The following is a 17,409-nucleotide window of genomic DNA, read 5'->3' on the forward strand; positions in this document are numbered from 1 at the left end:
TGATAGCTTAGAATTAAATTTAAGAAAATACATCACACGAGAAAAGTGTCGGGCCTGTGGATACTATGATGTTTACGGAGACATGGAAAAAAGTGTGAAAATGGCGAAATTACTTCTGACAATGTTTCAGCAGGATCCAGAAGTTATTAATTTAATAACATAGATAGGCGATCATGAGCGAAACATAGGTACACCTCTTCGATCCTAAAAATAAACAATATAATATGACTTGGAAACACATTTCTTTACCTGTAAGCAAACAGTTTCAGCATCATTAGCCCAAATAATGGTTATTGTTTTTGGGGATGCTTTAAGGCAGCTGATGATTCATTGATTGCCTTCAGAGTTAAAAAACCTATCTGTACAGTTAACTGTGAGAAGGAATTGAAAGTAAACAAATGAGAAAGGCCTGGAAAGAAATTCTATACCATCACGCAATATGCCGTCATATAACTTTTTTTCCTAAGAAAACGGCTGCCAAGATTCGCTGGATTTCTGTTGTTAATTTTGCCCTTTATATTCGCTAGATCTTACTTCAAATGACTTTTTCAGTTTGAAAATCTAAAGAAAGATCTCTGTGGGATGAATTTTGCTTGTGATATAGCAGTTATGAATGCAATTAATGACAGGTTTTAATAGCATGATGATGAATTTGTCATACATGGATTAGACATAACGCGTTGTCATATTCAAAGATTAAAAATATTTGGCTAACTAAGCATTGTTTTTTATATACCATTTCATGAACACTTTGATCACCTTTCGTAAATATAAGCCCGCTTCCTTTATAGAAGTTTGAAAAACTTCCACTAGAAAACTCCAAAATGCGTCATTTGTAGGTTGATAACCCTCGAATATTTTAGTAGCAATACCAAACGTTACATTACAATAAGTAGCAATACAAACATATTAATTTATTTTTAAAGAAATATTTTGAACTGAATCTTTCTAAAAATAGAGTCGAAGAATTAATTTAAATTTTAACTGTTATTTTCTGGAACTTGAGTGTGTTTAAATGTGAAAACACACGGGAAAAAATTGATAAATTCGTGGGGAGAATGTAAACAAATCTCTTCAAAAATATATTTGTCAAAGAACTATAATTTAATCCATATTACATTTTATGCTTTTCTTAATTATTTTAAGGCCCACCAGCGGCCGAGCGGTAAAGTCGCTGAACACTGGTAGTTCGGTCCGAGGTTCGAATCCCGCTAACGGGCTGGCTGCATGGGTGGCTTTCCCCATGTGTAACGTGTATACGAGCCAGTTTCCCTTAGAAAGTCCTCCACGAAGGCATCCCTTCCCTTAGGCAGATAGCCCTAGTGTGCTTTGCCATAATTAAATACGCCAACACCAACTTAATTATTTTAAGAAGTATTCAAAACTTAAATGAACTTAATAACTTTGAATTACACAATTAGCTAGTAAGCTTTGAATTAGCTAGTATGTACACATAAAATAAGCTGAATTAATTGAATTCTTTTTAAAACATTTTAAAGTATTCTTTTGCCTCTTTTTTAAAACAATTTTTGTGTTTATTATTAATCTCTCTTAGCTGCAATCTTAATTTATCACGTTTAAGCAAAAGTGAAATCTGTATTCTTGTTAAAATGCATATGAAATGTGAGACAAGGGGAAAAAACGATACAAATATTTCATTTTACAAGCATTTAATTTATAAATCTCCATCCATAAATAAAATCTGTTTTCACAACATATCAATATACAATCATTTCGCGTGTAAGTTACAAAAGAAAAGAAATTTTACTAATACTGGCAAAGAAAGCAGAACATAAATGTAGTAATCGCAAACATGTTCAACCTAACGTTACAAAAATTTTTATGTCTAAAAAATGGTGCAAACACAAAAGAAAAGGCAAACAATGAAATTAGTGCAGTTCGGAAACAATCAACATTTAACGGCACTTAGATAATTCAGAAAAATGTTCTACGTAACAAGTAACTATATCTGCAAGTGAGTGAAAGTTATGTACTTCTTTATATATATATATATACAATATCCACAAGAAATTCGGATAACAATAATTTTGTCAGAATAATATTTAAACTCTATATTAATTATACATTTTACTTTTATTTTAATAATAATTCATGAAAATATGTGTATGTGCGTGTATATATGAAGTTAAAAATGTTGCATTCTAAAATTTAAAGTTTTTAAAAAAAGCTATAGAAACTTAATTTAAAGCTTTACGGAAAGAAATGTTACATTTTTAACACTAATAAAATGAGATAACAAAAATCTTGATTATATTTTCACAGTTTTCGGAAAATTTTGAAATAAGCAAACGGGATGGCTTCATGGGCATTTTCGTGGTTTTTCCCATGTGTAACGCTTATATGAGCCAGTTTCCCTTAGAAAGTCTTTCCCGAAGGCATCCCTCCCATTAGGGAAATAGACCTCGAGTGCTTTGTCATAATAAGCCAAACCTTAAGCTTTCAAAACTGAATGTTAAATGTTAAATTTAAAATAAATCATTCGATTCCAAAAAAAAAAAAAAAAAAAAAAAACGTACATTATCTCTTATTCGCATTCTGTCCTTGTCTTAAAAAGTAAATATAGAAGTAATTTGCATTATACTCTTTTTTTTTAAACTCCTTATACAAATTTCCTGAATCATACTAATACTGAAACAAGTTTTAAATAAAGAAACCCACACTTTCTTATATTTTACGAAACCAGCAACATTGTAAAATGGATTTTGATCTATTCAAAACAGATTTTGATTTTAACTGAAATGTGTGCATATGAAAATTAAATAGTTAAACGTTTAGTGAAGTTAAAGAGTTCCACTTGACACCTGCTGCACGCAAATTAACAAATGCTTTACAATCTGCTACTATTCATACAATAACAAATACATAAAAATGTACTGTACAATACTCGAAAAAAGCATTTCGTGAGTATATGCTTTACCACAATTTTAAACGCAATATTACAACAAACAAACTTTAAAATTATAATTAGTGGATAAAATCTAAGTACGATTAAACTTATTTTTCTTCAGAAGTACATTGTTGTGTGCATCAATCACTTGCAGAGGAAATAATAGCTTTTAAAAAATCAACCCTAAAACGGTAAGCAAGCTTCGGTATTCACCTTTACCTAACCTTGACCTACCTTTCAGGCAAATTCTACAATTGTACATTTTACACATACTCACAAAGCATGGAAGAAGACGACACATAATTAAAAAGGAAAAAAATAATAATAAATTCACCGGCTCTGGAGCCACATATACACTGGCAACTGGCAGCTTGGCTGGCAATTTAATTTTTCAATGGACAAGACAAAACATATTGAATATTATTATTGGTATGTACAAGAAATTGAACCACACTAGATTTGTGATTAGGTCATATGAGTTTATCAAAACATATTTATGATACTAACTCGGATGTACAGAAGACAAAAATAATACATTATTAAGGATGAAATTTCGTCTGTTTCAATGATATAATAATATGTTCATATAGTTTCAAGAAAATACACTTAACGTTTCAAGATAACTGAAACATAAATCTTACGAAAAAAAGATGGATTTGTAGAAAAACGTCATACACAGTAAAAAGACAAACATTACGCATAGAAAATATTTTACTGAAATTTCGCAGCAATCTTCGTCAAATATGAGATCAATAATTATGATTATTATCATAACCTTACATTTTTAACTGATCTTAATCGTTTTTGACGAACTGGATGCTATTTTGTCGCAGATTAGATTATAGTTAACTGCTTATTTACATCGATAGTTGTTTACAAAGTGAACTTACAAATCATATTTAAAATGATATTTCATACAGAATAAATCAAACTGATTATCAAGCGTCATAAATTCAAATTTTAAGTACGCGTACATTTACTCAGGCACATGGATTATTCTCCACCAGATATACAGAAAAGAATCACTGCGAAAATTCAGTTATGTTCTATAATGTACAGACAAAAAATAAAAACACACATTTACAATAGAGCAACAGAACTTGACGGAAGGAAAATTAGCAACATTTATTACAAATAATTATGTGAAAGCATAAAATTATTGTTAGTCAATATTCGTTGCTATTAGGAACAGAAACTGAAAAAACATTTCAAATTGAAAAAATAATGTTTCTAGTTAGCAAGAAGCAACTCTCGTGAATTTGTCTAAATTTTAACTGAAATCCATCTCACATAAGAGTTTTAATACTATAAAAAAAAAAATGCAATTAATAACAGTGTTACATATTTTGAATAAAATATTACAGATCGATTTGTTTGAATATGGCTTATGATCCACGTTATCCATCACTTTGTTTTTTTTTTCTACGTAGTCTACGCCGTTCTACAAGGTTACAAAAGAGTAGAGGTATTACGTATGTGTGCAAGTTTTCGTTCATTAAAACGCATTCAGGCCACTTTGGAAGTGAGGTACATACTGCCTGAGGTATATACAACGATTGTAAGATAATTATTCCGTTTTCTTGGAGTTATCTGCAACAGTACACAATGAGGTCGTATGCTTTGCATACAGCAGTAAAATCACGAGGTACATATGATACATCTAAGATAGAAAATACTCATCTGTAAATTTAAAACATGAGCTAGAACTGTTGTGTGTTTGCAACAGCAAACCAGCGATGTCACGAAAGCTTGTCATTTCACTCCCTATTGGGTGTGACATACAAAACTACGATACGATGCCTGGATATTAAAGGAAATGGTCTGAAATATTTTTATGTATCCTTACAGTACCCGTATGCAAGTCAAGCATAATATTTTGCTTTTTAATATGCGAGAGGTAATTTAAGGTATTTAGAGCTCTGAGAGAGAATTGGTAACTTTCAAGCCACTGATATATAGAGGTAGAGAAGTTTAAATTCTGCAAAGTTTGAATCCTTCCGAAGAAAGAAAGGTAGTAAATACCTTTAGACAATTACAAAAGTACTTTAATGAGGGTTAAACTTACAAATAATACTCCTAAAACAGCTATTTAATAAAACACACGTACGTAAGAGTTAAACTTGATACCAAGTTAATTTTTTAGATTGAAGATGTACTTTTTATGTAAAAAGACTTTTCAATAAAACTATTAAAATAATTGTTAAATTTATGAAAAATTAGAATAAGTCTTAGTTTTATAGAAGCAGAAGTCATAAGTGATTAATTCCCAAACAAATTGTATGACTATTTTTGCATGAAAGATCAGAAATTCATTTATGTTGTATTCGAAACAACATTCATTTCTTAAAATGTAGTACATAAGTAAAATTAAACTATATAGTTTGCATAATATTTTATGTGAAAATATTGACTAATGCTTCAATATATATTTTGGATTCATTATAACATTTTTATTAATTTATGGTAAATTTTACTTTATTTTGCAGGAAAAAATTCAGTATGAACTTAAGCTTAAATATACGAAGTGCCTTTATATAAATTTAAATAATGATTTTATTTCTCTTCTTTGAATACTAAAATGTAAACTGAATCAACACGAAAACTGAACATTACTCATCTACTATTTTAATATTTTTCCTTAACTAAGACGAATTCTAAGATTAAATATCTTCGAATGCACACGTTTTCCAATAATGTAATTAAAAAAACAAGTTTTTAATTATCAGAAAATCATATTATGTCTAATGACATTTGATAAAAACGATAACTATATATACATCTTTTGCAAAAGAATGTTCATGCAGCAAATAAAATAGCTCTTTTAGATTACTAGTAAACAAAAATGAAATTTTAAATTATGTATTCTTTCTTTCTGTCTCGGAAGGAGGTTTAGCTGAAGCTCAGAAAAGAGTTGCAGAACTGTAAGCGATATTCCCTTGAGTAAATTTGAGGTTATTATGCAAAACGCGTAACAAGTATTAAGTGTACACAGCACGAAGAACATTTTCATAGTGGCAGGTTAATTTTTCACAGATATGTTTCTTTACCAAATTCACGAAAAATGAGAAATATATACTTCTCCTTGATTTTTTGAACAACTATTAACGAGCTATTGACATTTACTTTTTATTTTTAGTTATCTAAAACTTAAAACTACCACTTATTCAAAGTCAATTAATTCTCTGTTTCATTGCAATCTAAATTTTAGTAACAATTCAATAAATAAAGTTTTGTTGGCAGCATTGAAAACATTTTAATGCTAAGTGATAAGGAAGCTTCTGGTGGAATTTTGTTTTAAAATCAGCTGTAAAAGCTCAAAGCGCTTTTCTGACTGTTAATCCTGATAAGATTTAAGTAAAGTTCAATCATAAAAGGCTGTCTATAAAATTAATTTGATTTCCTAAGCCAAAAAGAAAAATTTCTTACTCAAATAAACAATTACTACAACTAAGCAAATAGAAGCTTCCCAAACTTATTTCCCAGAGCCACATAATTAAATATTTTACTACAGAGAAAGAGGCACTCAGGAAGAAGCATATATGGCTCATCTTATACATGAAATAGTACATTACTTTAAATTCAATACGATTTTTAACTCTATTCATGAGGTACCATTGATGATTGTACAGAAAAAAGGGGAAGACTTCACAACCCAGATTTTTATTATGATCAAGCATGTCGATTCAGAAGCTGACTGATACAATTAATAATATATACATTTCGAAGCAAAATTCCTATGCTCAAGTTCCTTCCTAAAATTGTTTGCTTCATGTTGTCCAGCTAGTATTTTTAAACTACATCAGTTATTTATTTTATTGTAAAATTCTGCTGACTTTAATTCTGAGAAAACTGGAAAACATGTTGTTCCAAATTTTACAAAATTTCATTTTAAAGGTGAAATTATTTTCCACATGTAACATATCACACATATTCCCAATTTATATACAATTTTCCCACCTAATTCTTTTGTCTTTATAGTATAAATCTGCAATATTTTAATATGAATGTGTTATAAAAAGCTTTGGAGGGTGTAATTTACAAAAGTTTAACAAATATTATACAGGGCATGCAATTTATGATAAAAAATACTTCAAAAAGAAGTAATCAGAGACATGTAAAATAATTAATAATGTATGTGTTGTTCATAATTAATAATGCATGCGTTGTTCATAAAATAACTAAAATAAGAAAGAAATAGCTTCTTAATTACTTAAAATATTCATTCATACAAGATATAAACTAGTAAATGTAAAATGAAAATTTGATTTTATTTAAAGGTATGGCTTATATTTATGTGTTTTTATATGTATATAAACATGGGTAAAATATATTTGGGTACACAATATATCCCTTGTATCTGTAGCAGAAATGACTGTGTTATTTTTGTACTCGGAATCTATAAGTTCGACACAACTTTAATATTAATGTTTTATCACGTTTTGGCTTAATATTGTGAATGATAAGATTGGAGTATGTTATTGCACACGTGACAGCATCGGAAATGCTATTTCCTGAAACATTACACAAATTTTCAGGGGTTCTTTTGAACAGTCAGCTTCTAAATTAACAGTTCACTTTTGTATGAAATCTCTAAATACATGATACAAAGAAACAATACACACAGCTATTCTTAATAAAGTGAGAATACTGACATTATGTGTGTGTGCAAGTGTAACAGCTACACCGCAAATACAAGATTAAACAACGTCACCATCACATAATTACCACAAGACGTTCTTATTCGTCTTCATCACAGGCACTTGGAGAAATACAAAACAACGGTAGACGCTTACAAGGATAAGGGATTTTTCCAGAGGAAGTTATTAAACGATTCTACCATTTTAAATCTAAGATACATAATACACTGATTATAAACAATTTACACAATTGTAAATAACTCTGCTTTGCTACAAATAGCGGAGCAGATATTTGTTTATATGTTTAACAATTTTTCTCATATTCTATCATAACTTACATCAGATATAACTCTTTGCGAATAACTTGAAGTTAAAAGTAAAAAATGAAAGGAGAGTTACCACAGAAAGTTAAAAGTATGCATTCCCTTTTTTATTTTGCTTTGTAAATGCAGAATCTAAAATTTAAAGATTTAAAAGAATTTTTCTTTTTCGGGTGAAGCATAAAAATAATAACCTCCAGAAATACAAGATATAGGAAAACATTTTGCAGAAAAAAGACATAATTTCCGAAAAGCCAAATACATTAGAGGTGAAAAAAATAACAAAATATATAATGGACTTTTTGCTTGCAGCTTTATGAAGGACGTAGTAGAGGGCAGACAATCTTTTACAAAGTGCCTACCAGAAATTGCTAATACATGATAGGAAATTACAGATTAAAATTAAATATAACTTCACGTATACATATATAGCTTCTAATTTTTTATCTAATATGCTTATTCAATGTGTAATACTTAAAATGCAGAATTCTGTAAGTGGTAAAAGGAATGCATAATGAAGAGCTGTTTTTCATACAGATTTAAATCTACAAATGAGATACAAAATACAACATGTCTGCTAGTCCTCATTTTTCCTTTTTATTAATATTATAACGAGAAAGCTTAAAATGCGGAAGGTAACAATTTTAAATGAAACTCATATTTAATTTTTATTCATCTGTGCAACGGCTCCGAAAAAATAATAAATGGAAGTTAAAAAATTCACAAAACGATGTGCACTTATTACAATTATATGAGATAATTTACTCCTAATTAAAAATTACATAAAACACGGGAAAGACAGCTATCATAAACTTCATTTATTAAAAGGAATAATCCGTCAAGTAATATAAAAATATGTGAAATAGATTAAAAATGGATTAAGAAGAATATCTAAAGGAAAGTTGAAAGAAAAATAAAAATTATTTCGTTTGTAAAGGCGAAATTTTCATTGGCATAACACAATAAACATCTCCAAATATTTAACATATAATAAAAATTAGTGTAAAAAATACTTCCGTTACATATAATAATGTGCTAAATAATTTAAGCGTTATGTTTAGTTGCTTGCAGATTGCATCGACTCTGTAAAGAAAAGAAAAGTAGAATAAGAAAACTGTTTTTAGGCGCTCATAGAAAAAATTTAAATATTATCTAAGTACCTATATTCCTGAGGTCGGACACAAAAGTATTACACAGTACAACAACACAATAAGCACATCAGACACAGAAAAAGAAATAAACAAACGATACAATGATTTTCAAAAGCATCATTTTAGAAAGTTAAAAGAAAAAAAAGGGATTTAAAAATAAAAGCTAATAAATGAATCACTAATTTACAAACAAGAACTTCATAGATTCTTCAACTTCTAACCTTTTTGTCTTGCAGAAATGAGCACTTTTTGATACAGATAAGTACAACGTAGTTTCTAAAAATTGCAGTCATTTCAATTTAATTACAACAATACGGATATTTTTGGCACTACAGAATTTATATATATATATTATATATATAGTCATATAAAAATGTTTACAGCAAGTGAAAATCATCTGTTTGACCTAAATATTCACATGTCACACAGAAAAAATAAATTTAATGGGCTAATAAGAATTGTGTCCACGAATTTAGTAATTATACAATAGTTCTCAACTATAATAACCGTTTGAGCGTTTTGAAGATAATCAACAAACAAACAAACCCGGAGCAAGAAATCACCTGAACAACTGCAAAGTTACAGTCCTTGATTTTTTTACCTACCTACCATATAAAATAATACTACACATTAATACATATTAATCAATTAAAAACGATAGAATGACTAATAAATAGTTAAACAATTCAAGACTTTACTTTTCCAATTTTTATTAATATAACTATTATAAAGTATTACTTTCTTAACTCTTATAGGTTCTAATATATGTTTTCTTTGGGTTACAAATTCGGCAAACAACTCAAATGCTTTCATTAGTTGCCTGACATTGCTTCAAAACATCTCAGATAGTACTGTAATTTTTGTAGAATTTTATTATTTAACTCGGCAAACAATAATTAAACAAAGGAATTTTATATAATCTATGATATGAATCTATCAGTTGATCAATTACCGAAACAGCAACTAATTTTGAATAACTATTATTATTATTAACCTAATGTATGCTTCAAAGACATCTAATTTATGAGATTTTAAAATACCAGATATAATAGAATAGAATGAAAATAAGACATTAAGGAAAATAACTCGTCTAAAACTTTAGGTAAATCATATTCAAAAGAAAAATTTTCTCTTAAACAAACCATTTCTTTATTTTTGGCAGGCCTGAATTTTTATTTGGACTGCTTGTGAATGCTCTCGTTTCTTGCTGCGGAGGTTTGTTTCTTTCTAGACAATTTTTTAAATAAAAGGTAAAAGGAGTCGATTTTTACGTTGTCATTTCTTTGGAGTCTGAATCTCTTTCAGACATAATATAGGGTGATCCCCCACTTTGGCTTACGACGCATTTGCGCATGTGCTTTTCAAGCGTGCTTGGCACTGAAAAAGGCATGTCACAGAAGCGGCACCTATAAACGTCCTTGCCGAGACGACCATGTGTTTTCATGTGCCTAGTTAATTTAGAACTCTGAGCACAAGCGTAACTGCACAGTTCGCACTTGTACGGCTTTTCACCCGTATGAGAGCGACGATGCACTGTAAGGTTTGAGCAGTTTTTAAAGACTTTGCCGCAAAATTCGCAAGTATCATTCCTGCGCTGCTGTTCTTTGGGTTTGACCAGATTATTGGCTAGGGCAACGCATAACGCTGAGCTGGGGCCGGGACGTGGACTCGAACTGCTTCGGCCGTTATCGCCGGAATTCAAGGCACTTTCCGTGGATGACTTGGGATGATGGTTTACGTGACCATCGAGGCCATAAATGTCCCTGTATGAAGTTTGAGAAGGATCCACTCGAGGATACCACAGTCCGGCATACAAAAGGTTTCCTTCTCGCTCTTTGTCTTTCCATTGCTCGTCCAGCCTCATGCGCTTCATACTAAGAGGCTGGTCGAATGAATCTAAAAGATTTGGAGCGAAACTGAGAGGAGACTGGCCAGCACTTCTAGTGCCTTCTCGGGGTGGTCTTTCTGGATGATGGTACGAAGCCAAATCGTAACTGTGATGACTTCCTGCATCATTTGATGCACTACCATCAGTTCCGGAAGAATATCGCTCTTGCTTTAGAGAATTACGAAATGAACTTTCCTTGAGGGCTTGTCTGTAAGCTTCCTTATACGGAGGTATGAGACCGAAACCTACTTTCTCCATAATTTCACTGATAACAGAATGTTTTACAATCTTTTTATCGTGATTTTCGCTCTTATCGTTTTTCTTAGAAATCGCTCCATTTTCTAACTTTGGTGTTCCATTATTAGTTGGTTTTTTCGTCAGATCTTCAGCTACAAGAGCCTCGTCATTAGTAGAGTGATCAATGACTAATTTGCCTTCACCATTTTCCCTCAGACTTTCATCTTCCTCCATGCCATCAACATTGACTTCTTCCTCATCTTCCACTGCTTCTTCTTCCTCTACATCAATTTCCTCTTCATCTAGTTCCTCTTCTTCGTGATCATCAGATCCGTAATCAGCATCTCCATTCGTTTGCTTCTCCCCATTGCTACATTTAGTCTTACTGTCGGCTGGAGTACTTTTTGAGGTCACATCTTCTCCATTCTGATCTTTTTCGTTAACTTTATCAAAACACAATTTCTTTAGTCTGTGGGTTTTCATATGTCTCTTGAGCTTGCTTGCTTGCGTACAAGCGTGCTTACAAATGTGGCATTTGAACGGTTTCTCACCAGTATGCGATCTCCGATGAACTATGAGATTGCTTTTGAACTGAAACGATTTTCCGCAGTATTCGCAAAGTCTGTTTTTGGCAGGGGTTTGTGCATGATCGCTTGTCGTTGAAGACGCCGATGAATTTAAAGTCGATGGATGAACTTTCTCTGGAGGGGTCAAGGATGACTCAGGTGGAGTGGAAGGACGAGGACTCGTGCTATTATTATTGAAAATAGCTTTAAAATTCGGTTGGAGAAGATTTCGTGGAGTAGAAGTAGCATTCGGACTTGTGGCTCCAGCTAAAACTCTTAGCCTTTGGGAATAAAAATCCTGCATTGGTTCGCATTGGGAGATTTGTGGTGGTTCTAGCAGAGGTGGTGGCGTGGTACTAATAGGAGCGTTTGAAAGGTTGTTGGAAGACTTGCCGATGAGATCTAGACGCAGTTCCTGACTAGAGTTGCGAGGGAAAAGAGGTGCAGGGTCCATTTGGCGTTCAAGAAGAGGAGCCCTAAGGCTAAAAGAGTGATTTAAGGTGGACAGCGTTTCAAGGGGTTTTTCTATCTTATCCGCCGTAGGAAAAGTAGAGTCCACGCATATGCTGAGACCATGGATTTCTTGGACATGAACTATCAATGCCCATGCTGAAGTTAAGCTCTGCTTGCAGGTTGAACATACATAATTTCTTGGCTCTGAAATGAAACAAAAGAGAATAATTAATTTTGAAGCCTTTTTTCAGACAATAATTTAAAAAGTTAAATATGCAACATCCTTTTAAATGAGAAAACAAGAAGTTTAAAAATATGCATATCCCTTATAAAAAATCTAAAAAAAGATCACTGCAAAATTCCCAATAGTTTCAGTTAGCAAAACGTTTGTTGCCTGAATTTATGATGATGAGAATCTGCACTCGCAAATTACTAACAACTGTTTACGCTAAAAATTAATTCACTTCTTTAAATAGATACTCGTTCAGTAATCAAAGTATTTGATCAATAATATGAATTGTTAATACTTTTAAAAATCTGTGCTATATGCTAGGATACAAATAATAAATATAAATATTTTTATTTATCAAATTGCTTTACACTATTACAATTGTAAGAAACTTTTTACAATATTTTAAAAAAAAAATATTACTTGAATAAGTAGAAATTCGGATTACAAGTCCTTTCAGCAATGGTAAATAGTAATGGTCTATTGTTAGACAGATAAGGTTATCAGGTTCAATGTTTCTTCTTACCTTCTTCGGAAACATACAATGACCTGACTAGAACAGAGAGCTTACTAAAGCTATGTTCACTAATTGTAGTAAGTAGACAGGATACAGACGAAGGGTATACAAAACCCTTTATTTTTTTCTTTATATACAATGACTTCCGTACTTCGGAATACAATGACCCTCCACTCGGGGTCTAACTTAAAAGATATCAAAATAAAACTAAACTCTAATTTAACTTTAGAATAAGATTGGCCTTATAATAACAGAAAGCGTATGTAGCACAGAGACTGTGAACACTACAATACGTTTAATTTATCAAGAGGATTAAAACCTCTGGCCTGGAAGGCAAAGTAGCAACTGCGTAACTTCTAAGGTAAGCGGCCTGCTTCGAACTCACGGCTTCCTCTCTTCTGCTTGGCAAAAAGGCCACACTTAAATACTTGGCGTTCGCCAGACAACTTTGCATAAACTCCTTCACGCTTATAATTCTGGCCGGAAGTAGAAAATAAGAAGTGATAGTAAAGATTTAAAATAAAATAAACGTTAGTAAAACTTAAGATCCTTACATACTTCCCGCCAGAGTTAATTAGTTTGAAACTGAGGTCTAAAACGACCTTGTTGAAAACTTTTAGCTCTAGAAACTAACGCGAGGCCAAACTTTTACAAACGTAACTTAGCTAGAAACTAGAAAATTTTAAAAGAAAGAAATTTGTTACAATAGCAGCTCCCGGAATATACAACAATCTTTTTTCTTTTTCATCTGTACTGCATCAAAACAGGAGCTTTATTCAATTCTGGTTCCTTCCAGAGATCTGGAAGGAAAACTAGTTTAATGAAATGTTACAGAATGACATTGCAAATAACATATAGAATATACTTTTCTTAACATTCTTATTTCATTCATGACTATTTTAATTATCTCTCCCCGTGCTCTCTGACATGTGTTGTAAAAACACCAAACACGAATGTGTTTCTGTCTATGTGTTCAACACTTCCTCCTACAATCAAAACACTAACGTGTTAAAATTCAACATACGAGACCTCTTAACACACCCTAATTTCAACTCTAGACCCTGAGGTACTATTCTGAAAGTGGCTAACTCTAAAGTGTAGCGTCAGAGAGCCTAACTACATTATTCAACCTTTAACACATATTCAGCATGATTTAATCTTTACAGTCACACGAATAACAAAATTTTTTAACATTACTTTCACTTTTACCATATCACGGTATTTCTAAACATTCAAAATAACAGTTCACATGTATACAAGAACATATGAAGATGCCGTTAATTTTACACATTTGAAAACATACATTAGTAGTACATTGTTAACTTCTATTCTTTTCAAAGCAAGTGCCAATTCTTTCTACATTGAAATAATACTACATTTCAAAAAGTCTTTCAGACTAAAACTTCTTTCTTGTTAGAATGTTTTAAATAAAATTTATACAATTTAAGTCTTTATACAACGCTATTATACATCAACTTTAGTTTTACGCGCGAGTAATTGAAAAACATAATAAGAAAATCGGTCACAACTCATTTCTCGCCCTTTTGGCGATAAAGGTAGACCTCGCATGAGGTAAAACTTCTTCAAATCTGCCACTTGCAGTAAGAATGAAAGATTAACTTAAGTTTGTAAAGTAACACAAAATTTTACTTATCTTTGTAATATTCAGACATCCTTTTCTGGGCCCAGTCTTTAAAGGTGCTGCAAACCGTAGCTTGGTTGATCCTCCTTCTTGTACGGGCTCGCCCTTCAGTGCTTTCCTCTGGAAGCTTCCGTTTTTCACCACTACGGCCACCCTTGAACATCTTCCTTCTGTCCTCTGCTTGTGGTCTTGGCCGTTTGAAGGCAGCTGGTCTTGGTGGAACCGGGAAACTTCTGTCGTGATCCTGCTTGGACCTCGTTGTTGGCCGTTCAAATTTTTCTTGTACTTTTTCCTCCGCCGCTGATGGCCCTTCCGCAGTTCGGCGACTTTTGCTGCGGAGAGTTCTGTCGGATGAGTCAATCTTCCGTTTCACAGCCGGGTTATAGTTGCCGTCCTTTCTCCCGGTCTTTTCCACATACGTCGTCCTTCTCCCTTCTTCATTCTGGGGGTGTTCGTGAACTCTGTTTTTTGGACGGTGGAACGGCTTCTTTTTCTTTGTACCTTCAATTTTTCCGCGGGGCAATTTTCTTTTTACTTGCTTCTGTCTCTCATTGGCTTGCCCTTGTACTTGTCGTTTTCCCACCTCTGGAACTTGTACCTGCGGTGTCTGCCGTACCGGATCCTGCAAAAGATCTGAAAAGATTTGCATTTTATTACGGTCATAGAATGGTTTTATCTGGTCAATGTTTGCGGAACAGGTTTCACCATTTCTTGCCTTTAATACTACAACAGCGTGAGTTATTTTTTCTATAACATATGGTCCTTCAAAGCGTGGGAAAAATTTGGCAGTTTTATCTTCTGGTGCTGAAGAAAGTGAATGCTTAATTTTTAAAACTTCATCCCCTACTTTATAAGTTACTCCCCGTCGTTTCAAGTCATAATAGAGTTTCTGTTTTCTCTGTGCTACTTCTGTATTCTTTTTTGCTTCTTTTATTAGTTTTTCTATATCACCCATTTTAAATTCTGGGGCTCTTTGTTGCACATAAAATAATTTATCTAACGGTGTTATAATCTTTCTGCCTAGAAATAACTCAGCAGGAGTTTTGCCCGTTGTATCATGTTTTGCGGTCCTAAGGGCGAAAGCAAATTCATTGACATAGTTATCCCAGCTTTTATGAAAATTTTTAACATAACTACGGATAATTTTCACTATATTTCTGTTGACCCGTTCCGCTATATTTGATTGCGGCCGATACGGGACCATTTTTAAATGACGTATGCCCAGTTTTTGGCACATGTCTTCAAATATATTACTTACAAATTGAGGACCATTATCCGATATAACTTTTAGGGGCGCCCCGTATTTTAAAATATATTTATTTAAAATAGAATCGGTAACTAATTTCGCGGAGGCTCGTTTTAAGGGAACAATTTCGGTCCATTTACTAAAATGATCAACTATAACAAGGAGATAGCGACTTTTGTTTAACTGACTTTTTGGGAAAGGGCCCAATAAATCGATGCCGATTATTTCATTTGGAAATTCGGATTTAATACTATTTAGAAACCCGGCCGGGCGGAAATTAATATAATTAACGGCTTGACATGTTGGGCAGGACTGGACATACGCCCTTGTTAACTTTTGCAGTTCAGGAAAGTAGACTGCCTCGCGTACGCGTTGAGTAGTTTTTCGAATACCAGCATGAGAAGCTAAAGGGCTGTCATGGAGCTCTTGCAGGATATTTAATCTAAGACTAGCTGGGATAACAGGTCGAAATTCGTTGTTGGAATTCGTAGTTTTTGTATAAAATAATAGACCATCTATTAGTTCGTAATGGGCCGCCCTATTTCTTATCGCCACAATATCTTGGTGGCTAAAATTTTCAGGATCCTTCAAATACTCATAAATACTTCCAAACTCAGGATCCTTACCCAGTTCGGTTATTACAGTTTCTCGGGAATTTATTGTACACGCTGTCAGCATTGCAACTTTTACGGTATTACCCTGTTCGTCTAATTTAATTCGTGACAGGGCATCTGCTACGATATTTTCCTTTCCGGGGGTATGCTTGATTACCAGATTATATTCTTGCAGCTTGAGTGCCCATCTTATTAACCTTGGGGATAAATTTTTTCCAGAGTACAATCTAGTTACCGCCGCATGATCAGAATATACTGTTATCGGCGCCTTTCCAAAATAGACTCGGAACTTTTGCACTGCTAACAGAACTGCAAGTGCCTCTCTCTCGGTCGCGGAATAGTTTCTTTGTGTTTGATTTAAAGTTCGGCTAAAAAATGCTACTGGCTGCTGATTTTGCGAAAGTACCGCTCCTACCGCATAATCCGAAGCATCCGCTGAAATTTCTAAATTTTCATCCTTTTCAGGAAATTTCAACACAGGGGCTTGCGTTAATGCTTGTTTTAATTTTTCGAAAGCACTATTGGCTTCGGCCGTCCACGAGAATCTTGCCTTTTTCCTTTTTAATTTTAACAATGGCTCAGCGATAGCCGCAAAATCTTTTATAAAGGACCTATAATATGAACAAAGTCCTAGAAAAGAAGAGAGCTTCTTTGCCGTGTTTGGAGTCGGATACTTTTGTACAGCGATTATTTTTGATTCATCTGTCTCGATCCCTTTTTGCGATATTTTGTAACCTAAATATTTTAATTCAGGGGCTGCAAATTTGCATTTTTCGACATTAACTTTTAGACCGGCCTCATTTAATAAAGAAAACACCTGTCTTAAATCCTGTACATGTTGGTCTAGATTATCACTAGTAATAATGATATCGTCTAAATAGATAAATGTGGACTTTCCGAGAACAGGTCTTAACACAATGTCCATGCATCGCTGAAATGTTGCTGGGGCGCCTGAAAGGCCAAACGGCATTCGCAAAAATGCATAAGTGCCAGACTTGGTT

At 32.8% G+C, this 17,409-nt stretch overlaps 1 protein-coding gene across 1 annotated transcript in view; it reads right to left on the reverse strand.

The window, feature by feature from the left end:
- Positions 1-1,653: 1,653 nt before the first annotated feature.
- Positions 1,654-17,409, reverse strand: part of LOC118200273 (BCL11 transcription factor A-like) — a 202,216-nt gene continuing 186,460 nt past the window's right edge. The window contains exon 3 of the mRNA XM_035372221.2: positions 1,654-12,364. Coding sequence (XP_035228112.1) covers positions 10,284-12,364 — 2,081 coding nt within the window. The 3' untranslated portion in view covers positions 1,654-10,283. The remainder of the gene's footprint in view (positions 12,365-17,409) is intronic.

The sequence above is a fragment of the Stegodyphus dumicola genome, chromosome 4 (assembly GCF_044657685.1).
Source record: "Stegodyphus dumicola isolate Sdum_Otavi_A_Nest chromosome 4, ASM4465768v1".
Lineage (NCBI taxonomy): Eukaryota > Metazoa > Arthropoda > Arachnida > Araneae > Eresidae > Stegodyphus > Stegodyphus dumicola.